Source organism: Xiphias gladius, unplaced genomic scaffold, assembly GCF_016859285.1.
Source record: "Xiphias gladius isolate SHS-SW01 ecotype Sanya breed wild unplaced genomic scaffold, ASM1685928v1 HiC_scaffold_1473, whole genome shotgun sequence".
Classification (NCBI taxonomy): Eukaryota; Metazoa; Chordata; class Actinopteri; order Istiophoriformes; family Xiphiidae; genus Xiphias; species Xiphias gladius.
In genome coordinates, this window is record NW_024401803.1 from 592,556 (window position 1) to 601,432 (window position 8,877).

At 39.8% G+C, this 8,877-nt stretch overlaps 1 protein-coding gene across 1 annotated transcript in view; it reads right to left on the minus strand.

The window, feature by feature from the left end:
* The window catches only part of arhgap23b (Rho GTPase activating protein 23b), a 102,194-nt gene extending 93,317 nt beyond the window's left edge, over positions 1-8,877 (minus strand). The window contains exon 1 of the mRNA XM_040123030.1: positions 8,452-8,877. Coding sequence (XP_039978964.1) covers positions 8,452-8,460 — 9 coding nt within the window. The 5' untranslated portion in view covers positions 8,461-8,877. The remainder of the gene's footprint in view (positions 1-8,451) is intronic.

Below are 8,877 nucleotides of genomic sequence, written 5' to 3' on the forward strand. Positions count from 1 at the left end.
TTTACTATATCCGTGGGGCCACGTCATTGACATAATGCATCAGCTGCTGTAGGTGTGAGCTGTGCTGCTGCATGACACTGGTGTCCCACATGAGCCCAGCAGTTTATTAATACAAAAATTACAGTCTTGCTTTAATAATACATTTCCCTAAGCTTAAGTGTTTCTTTCTTTTGTTCTTGTGTTAATTAAAAACAACAATGGTGTTGAACTTGTGAAATGTGTCTAATTGCATGAATTCATAGGCAAACTACAAAATACGCTCAGTAGAGCACAGACCTCCGGCAAGGCCAATGTCAAAACAACATACACCAGATTTCAGAGGAAAAAATTCCAATTCCTAGTAACTGATCCAGATCTGCCCCAGAATTTAATGGGTTCTTCCCTGGCACATGTGCTATCTCTCCACCAAGTTTAGTGCTAATCCCTTCAGTACTTTTTACTTTCCTGATGAAAAAAAACAATAAATAAACAAACAAAAAAACAAACAGACACAGGTGATTACATAACCTCCTTGACGGAGCTAACATTGAAGATCAGCTGCCTACTCACTGACTCTCTCTCTCTCTCATTGTGTGTGTGTGCATAGGTGTGTGTACCACAGGCTATTCAGTCCTCTATTAGTGAGTGTTGTGGGGGGAGTGGACATAACTGCAGTTACACACACTACATAATTCTCATTCCATTTGTGACAGGAGGTGACACTTCTCTATATTGATGGCTGTGCCATTAGTATGTGTGTGTGTGTGTGTGTGTGTGTGTGTGTGTGTGTGTGTGTGTGTGTGTGTGTGTGTGTGTGTGTGTGTGTGTGTGTTAGAGTGCAATGTATGAATGTGTGTGCGAATGGGTGAATGTGGTATGAAGTGTAAAGCGCTTTGATTGGTTGATAAGACTAGAAAGTGAAGTCCTATTATCATTTATACTTCTATCTTTGTGAAAACAGTCATTGACATAATGCATTTCCTAGCCTCTTAAGCTAACCCTAACCATCACAACTAAATGCCTAACCCCAACACCTACCTGAACCCTAACCTTAACCTAATTCAACCCATAACCCTAAAACCAAGTATTAACCCTCAGACAGCCCCGTGAAGGTGTGTCAGAAAGTGAGGACCCAGACAAAATATTTGACAAAGATAGCCATACAAGTAAACATACACACTCCAACTCACTGTACTGACTCTGGTCCTACGGAGTCAGTGCTGCCTGTTCTCAGCGTACAGCTGAGGCTGTGGGAATGTCAGTAGTTATAAATTCCTGACTGGTAGCCATCCTAATAAATGTGCACTGGCCCCATTCCCACCAATTCTTCCAAGCCATATCTCACATCATTGTGCCAGCAATTGCACATGATAAATGCTTGACTTCGTTCACTGCACTCGTTCAATGCTTGGCTTCATTCATTGGCTTTGTGAACATTTCCTACCACATTCAAACAGGCTCGGGTAACACCTCTTCTCAATAAGCCTTCACTAGACACTACTCAAGTTGAGAACTATTGACCTGTTTAATTTCTTCCATTCTTATCTAAAGCTATCAAAAGGACAATTTTCAAACAGGTTAAGAATTCTTCTCACGGAATGCCCTCCTTGATTAGCTTTAAGAGCAGCCACTCCACTGAAACAGCTCTGTTGTCAAAGGGCAACCAGAGCTGCAGCTCAATATCTCGTTGGACCCATCAGCAGCCTTTGACACAGTGAACCACCACATTCCATTCTGCTGTACTCTACGATATGGGCATCTCAAGCAAAGTGCTTTCTTGGGTTGAATCCTATCTAACTGGGTGTTCTTTCAATGTGTCATGGCAATGACATATGTCCTTACCCCATCCCCTCCCTGCAGGAGTGCCTGAAGGCTCAGTACTGGGGCCCCTTCTTTTTGCAATATATACCAACTTCTTTGGTCCAATTATCCGCTCGCATGGCCACCAGATTACCCCACAGTCTTGGTGCAGGTCTTGGCTTGTCTCTCAGACATATTCACATGGATGAAGGAACACCACCTTCAACTAAACCTCTTTAAGACTGAACTCTTAGTCATCCTGGTCAGTCAATCTCGCCATCATAATATCAACATCAAAATCACCTCTTCATCTCTCACCCCAACCAAAGTCAGAAGAAACCTGGGTGTCATGTTTGATGACTAGCTATCCTTCTCTGACCATGTTGCATCTGTCTCGTGGTTGTGCCACTTTGCACTTTTATAAGCTTTGCCAACCAACTGTTGGTACAGGCCATGGATATCTCTCACTTAGACTATTGCAAAGCCATTCTAGCAGGCCTCCTTTCAAGCACAGTTAAACCCTTACAGATGGTGCAGAATGCAGTGGCGCATCTGGTTTTCAATCAGCCTAAAAGGGCATATGTCACACTTCTGCTCATTGACCTCTACTGGCTACCCATGGCTACATGATTCAAATTCAGTGATTCAAGTCACTGATGCTTGCCTACAGAGTGACTTCTGAGTCTGCACACATCTACTTGAACTCAATCATACAGGCTTATGCTCCTTCATGGCCACTGCGTTCTTCCAAGAAACATCGTCTGACATTGCCATACCTGTACACAAGTGACACAGTCCAGACTGTTTTTGACTGTGAGTCCCCAATATTGGAATGAGCTAGCAAATCTTATCAGAGCAGGGTTGTCTCTCTCTGTTTTCAAGAATCTCTTGAAGAATATCTCCTCTGAAAGCACCTCCTTTCCTTTACTTCTAACACCCTAACATGCCTAACTAGTACTTACTGTGCACTTTTGGTACACCTCTTTCCCAGATCTTCTTGCATTTTATCTTTTGAACAGAACTAGTACTTAGGACATACTTCAAGGTCTCCCACTGTACTGAGGCTTAAGTGTTGTCACTCACATGTAAGTCGCTTTGGATAAAAGCATCTGGAAAATTAGTAAATGTAAATGTAAATGCACAAAGACTAAATCTACAGCATCTGAAATCTTGTCAAATAGAACATGAACCAGAAGTGATCAAAAAGATCTGTGTGAGACACTGAAACATTAGTAAACAGTAATGGAAAATTGTCATCATTACATTGTTATTTGTCACCCCTGCCCACCCCTCCACATATCTCCCTCCCCCTGTCCTCCTCCCCCCTTCTCTGCTGAGTGCTGATAACTTATATTCAGGTCCGCTGCTGTAATGTCAATCACAGGCCTGGCTATAAAAACAGACGAAAATGATTTTGTGTCTCACTTCATAATGTTTGGAGTGTGTTTGCGCCTTTATGCTTTGAATTCATTAACAAACTTAATCGCATTTAAAAACAAGTATCAAGAGACCATAGTGCAGCGTATTATTATGTAATTATTGCATATAGTGTGTTGAGTTTCTTTTATAAAACCATAAATGTGTTAATATGTGTATATATTTAAAACCATTTACCAAAGACCTGCATGCTTGTGTTTCTATTCTTAGAAAACAATAACTCTGAGCACATTATTGATCCGTGTGAGCCCAACCCAAAACAATACATATGTAGATAGCCTTAATCCTCCCCAAACTGCTCATCAGTCTACAGTGCAGATTGTTTGTCTGTATGAAAATGATATCAGTTGGCAGACTTTCCTCACTGGAACAACCACTGGTCATTTGTTTATGTGTACATTTATGTTGTCCTCACTAGGACTTTTGTGACCATGTGAGTAATAACTGGATTTTCTAAGATGCTAAGGGGGAATTACAATGATGTTGTAGTGCCAAAAATCATCGCAGTTCACATATATATTCAAAGGCTGGAGAAGAGACAGGATACCAGTCACTATGAATTCAACCTCAATACAGATTTGTAACTGAAAGTGTGTTTTGATTCCCACAGGAAATGAAGGCACAAAGTTCTGTTCTACTCTATCATGTGAAGAAGGTGTAAGCCTTCAATGGCCTCCCAACTCTACCAGGATTTGAATAGAACAAATGATTTGTGGAAAAAGATAAAGTTGTGCAATAATAGTGGCATAGGTACAGTGGCAACATCAGACAAAAACTACCCAATCAGAGATGAGTATGGAAATTACATACACAACACTTGAAACACTTTACTGACTTAAGCAGAGCTGTGTAAAGCCACCAAGGCTAAGCTAACATTAGCGACTGGATGGCCAGTAAATACCTCTAAACTGTAGGCTAACTGTTAAACCACAATTTCTCCCTTTATATTGCTGTGATGTGTGTCTGTGGAAGCTTTGGAGTTGTTTAAAGGCACCTTTGACAGAGCTGCTGAGTAACAAAAGAAAAGTAATGAGTAATGCAATGCATTACTTTTTCTGCTGAGTAATTTGTAAAATACTGTAATGACTTTATGAGTAATGTCACATTAGTAATTTATTACAGTTTTCAAGTATCTAGCCCAACACTAATGTAAACACAGGATAAGTGTCTGTCCAGCCACCTACCAGCAGTCTATGTAGGTTTATTTGATTGTTCAGTGATAGGGGCAGCAGTATTAGTAGTAGCAGTATTCAGTTACATGATGGCATATTTGCTTTTCTTGGAGTGTTCTACCTTCAGATACATAGATTTTTTTACACAAACACTGAATATTTGAATCTTAACATACTCTCTGTACATATTGATAATGAATCCTTACTGGTTCCAACTTAGCAATAGTATCAGTCCAACCACCTGACTCCCCTCTGGCCAACTTCCCTCTTATCGTCTTTCTTTATTGTTCTGCCCATCCTTCAGCTGGCTGAGTCCAAAGCCTCACTAAGGGCAGTGCACTGAATGAAATCTAAATGTAAACACACACACACACACACACACACACACACACACACACACACACACACTGCCCATTACAGGACAAGTGAAGTGTAACTGAGAAAAGATATAAAGGAGAATTCCCCGGAGAAACCTGGAGGCTTCAGACAGCAGAGTTGCTGAACTGGACTCACTACAGAGGACATGTCAGCTCAGTGTGAGTCACTTCAGTGAGTCACACAGTAAAGCTCATGTATGTTGACCGGTGCTCACAAAGCCCTTTCCGCTGTTTCACAGCGAATACAGGATATGTATTTTTAAACCTTTATCAAGGGAGGGTTTATAAAGCATGCATGCTCTTTTTCAGCTGTGCCACAGTTCACAGTTTGACTCATAGCACTTTTAGAAGACTTTAAGTTATTTTTTGATTGATGCTGCCTGTTTTACAACTGTTGCATTTTCATACTAAATGCATGTGGAATATTAAAAGTACTCCACTTTTTACTTCATTCAGAGCAAAGCGAGAGAGTGAATTGGATTTATCATCTTAATAATTGATTACATATTTTTGGGCAGAATTAATTAGGTTCAAATTCTTGAGTGAATTGGTCTATATTCAATATTTTAAGCCAGTATTCAACACCAAAGGCCTGCCAATACAACTTGTGAGGCTAATATCTGTATTTGACCGTTAAATCAATCTGATAACCATTTATTGTCTGATATTTGTTTTTTTTTAAAAATATAAACACATGACAAAAACAAAGATTTATGATAACAATCCACTAAATTTACTCATTACAAAAATGACTAAATTGAAAGATAGATAAATACTGAGTTGTATATTTGATAGTTGGAAAATAAACACAACACTAATAGCAAATATAACAGGAAATTAAATATACAACAAAAAAGTTGAGATAATAAAGACATGACTCAATATATTGTAAATATAAAAATACAACCTAGAACATTTTTTTTAATCCATGAATGGCACTGGAGAAACTATCATTGGAAAGAGTAATCACACTCACTCCTGTAGTATTGTTTATTGTTTATTATTATGAGGAAGCCTATTAGCTTTCCACTGATAGGGTTGCTGGTCTTCCTGGGCACTGTTTAGTATGTATATGGTGTCTGTGTTTCAGTTTGACTGAAATATGACTGAGAAGGGCTGTGATTTTTGTTGAAAATTTTGTCAGTTGGGTTTGGAAGGGTTAAAAAAAATCAGAATTAGAGTGTACTGAACATAAGATACATACAGTGATAAATTTGGTGGGTAAGCACCACATTCTGACTCCAACTCTGTACTTACCAAACAGACATCACAGTTATATCCATGTGAACCATCTGAATAATAATGATCACATTTTGTTATGGGTATTTAGATGGAACCAGCTCAATATCTGTCATTAAAAGTTGAGTTCAGGTTAAAGTCTCCCCATAGACCACTCAGCCATTAAAAGCACATTACAAGACTGAAATCAGTTGGACACCAGTGACTAGATCTCATCAGATCTGCAATAAAAGTATAACAAAAGTCTAATATCTTTAAAGTATATTAGTCTAGCCCTAACTGATTGTTCAGAAGTGTTTCTCATACTGCTGGAAATTTCATCAGTTCTCCTCCTCCTCAATCTCCTTTTGTTCCAGTAACTGTGTTTGTCTGTCCACATGGAGCAAGAGCAGGATATCCTACCATTTCCACACGCACAAATACACAAGCTTCAAAAATACAATGAACCTCTCACACTCAGGCTGACTAAAAATTTCTCCATTATGCTACCATACAGAATGGGTTGTTCCACCCTAACACACTCAATGCCTGCTCTATCTTAAAGGATGCACTGTCCTCTATATACCATAAAGACATCTATATCTACATTCCATAAAGTCCTCCCATGCTCTATTTTCTTGCTGTCTCTGTCTCACTGTATGAAAAGACCAGACCACACACTCTCTCTCACAGTCCTCACATAAACACATGCATAACACAGACAGAAAAAAAATTGCATCACTTGAGTCAATTGGCTAAAAATACACAACCTTCCTTTCTCTCAGAGAGATGCCCTCTCCCTCATAGAGACGGGCTCAAAATATTCCCTTCTTCAGTTCACTGGGTATTGTTGCAGTTGGTATGCTGAAGTACAATACAAAGTTGGGCTATAACAAAAAGCGTCCCATTCTCACCAAATAAGAAACCATAAATTCCCCCATACTAGCCCAATGAAATGCTGTATCAGGTGGTGTCACTGGCAGGAGATCTTTTCTACGAAGGAAGTCACACATTATGCATATATATGTGATTGGAGTATTATCTGTGGTGATGGGCTCTATAAATAGTTTGTTATAATCAGTGCAATTCCATCAACCTAACAGGCAGGCAACCATCTGGGGGGCCAAAGTTGTTACCCATTGTTTAGCCCCATCTGTGATTCCAGCACTCCCTACATTAGTCTGCTACTCTGTACGTTACTCCATGGAACTCTCTGATACTCCATGATTTGAATGATCAAGTAATGTATGGAGCACTGAGGTCACAGGACTAGTCGCCCTTCTTTCTAGAATGCAAGACCAATACAACACTGAATGTAAAGGAGCTGACTCAGAATGTGTTGGAATAACATGATTGAAAAGTAACGTGTAGTGGGAAATTGTACTAACGTTAGCAAGCTAAGATAACTACCTTCCACATTTTGAGTAAATACAAACTTAACTTCCTACATGTTGAATGTTGTAAAGGGAAAGACACCTTAAATTGCTTATAGTTGATAGCTACTACTATTTGACTGTGCACCTTTCAGCAACACCGGCCCTCATGTCAATCAACTGCCGCATTGGGACACATCCATGCAGAGGCTTAAGACTGTGTCCAAAGACTGTGCTTTCCCCTCTTTTGAAAAAAATGAAAAAATTTGCACAATAGCTGCAATATCATAATATTTTAGTACACAAAAAGTTTGACTTGAAGGGTTCAGCTTTTGTTTAGTTTTAGAGGTGCATATTATCAAACAATTAAGTAATTACTCAAATTACCACAAAGTCTGCAACATAGACAACCTGGGGCCTTCGGGAACCCTGGAAGTCTGGGAACCTGGGGCAATTAGCCGCTTTTCCCAGTTAGTAATCCAACCCTGGGTCTGCATAAGTAATATTACCTTAATTTCTGAGTAATGATGTCGTCATACTCTCAGAAACTCAAAGACTTGTCTTCCATTCTGGATTGCCAGAGTGCAAAATTGCAATTATATGTTAAAGCAGGTCGTTGTTACATCATCATGGTACGATCAAATAAAACACCTCATTGCTATTAATATGTATAACAATTTAGCTTTCTTCTCCTGTTGCACTCACTTTGAGTTGTTGTGCATAAGTGCTGCAGAGATGCCTGAAATGTCAAAGTAAGCAAACTCAGAAGACTTCTCTTGAGTGCTTCCACCGCTGTCAAACACACCAGGGTAATGCCTGTGCTAAAATATACGCTTCTTGATAATGTGAGAGACAGAAGACAGAGACACAGAGAGGAGTAACCATGTTTTGGTAAGTCTGTATGAGTGTGTGTGTCTCTAGGCATTTCAAAAACTCCTTTTAATAATATTTAACACATATGTGTAAGTTTTGTGTGTGTGTGTGTGTGTGTGTGTGTGTGTGTGTGTGTGTGTGTGTGTGTGTGTGTGTGTGTGTGTGTGTGTGTGTGTGTGTGTGTGTGTGTGAGTGTACATGAGTGTTTGAGCCTCTTCTCACCTGGGCCATGGTTCTTCAGCAGGACTTTGGCTGGCTCCTGGTCCTCAGCATGTCTTTTGAAACCTGAAAGTGGTTCTTTGTAGATGATGGTGGAATTTTGATGGTGAGGAGTCACTTCACACACACATCCACACACACACACACACACACATTAGTGTCATATGACTTGCTTTGCTGGTGGGTTTCAAACCCACCCACGCACACACATCACCTCTTCCTCCTTCTCCTCCTATCTGACAGCACCGTCCTCTGAAACGTTTGCTCTTGGAAACACACTATTTTTCTTCGCCTTCTTTTGACCCTCTTTCTGACTACAACCTTTGTGTAATCCTCTTTCTTTTCAACTAACACAGAAGGAGAGAATATATCATAGGACCATGTATCCCTTCATTTCTGCAGTGAACGCTCCTGTCTTCCCTGCTTCAG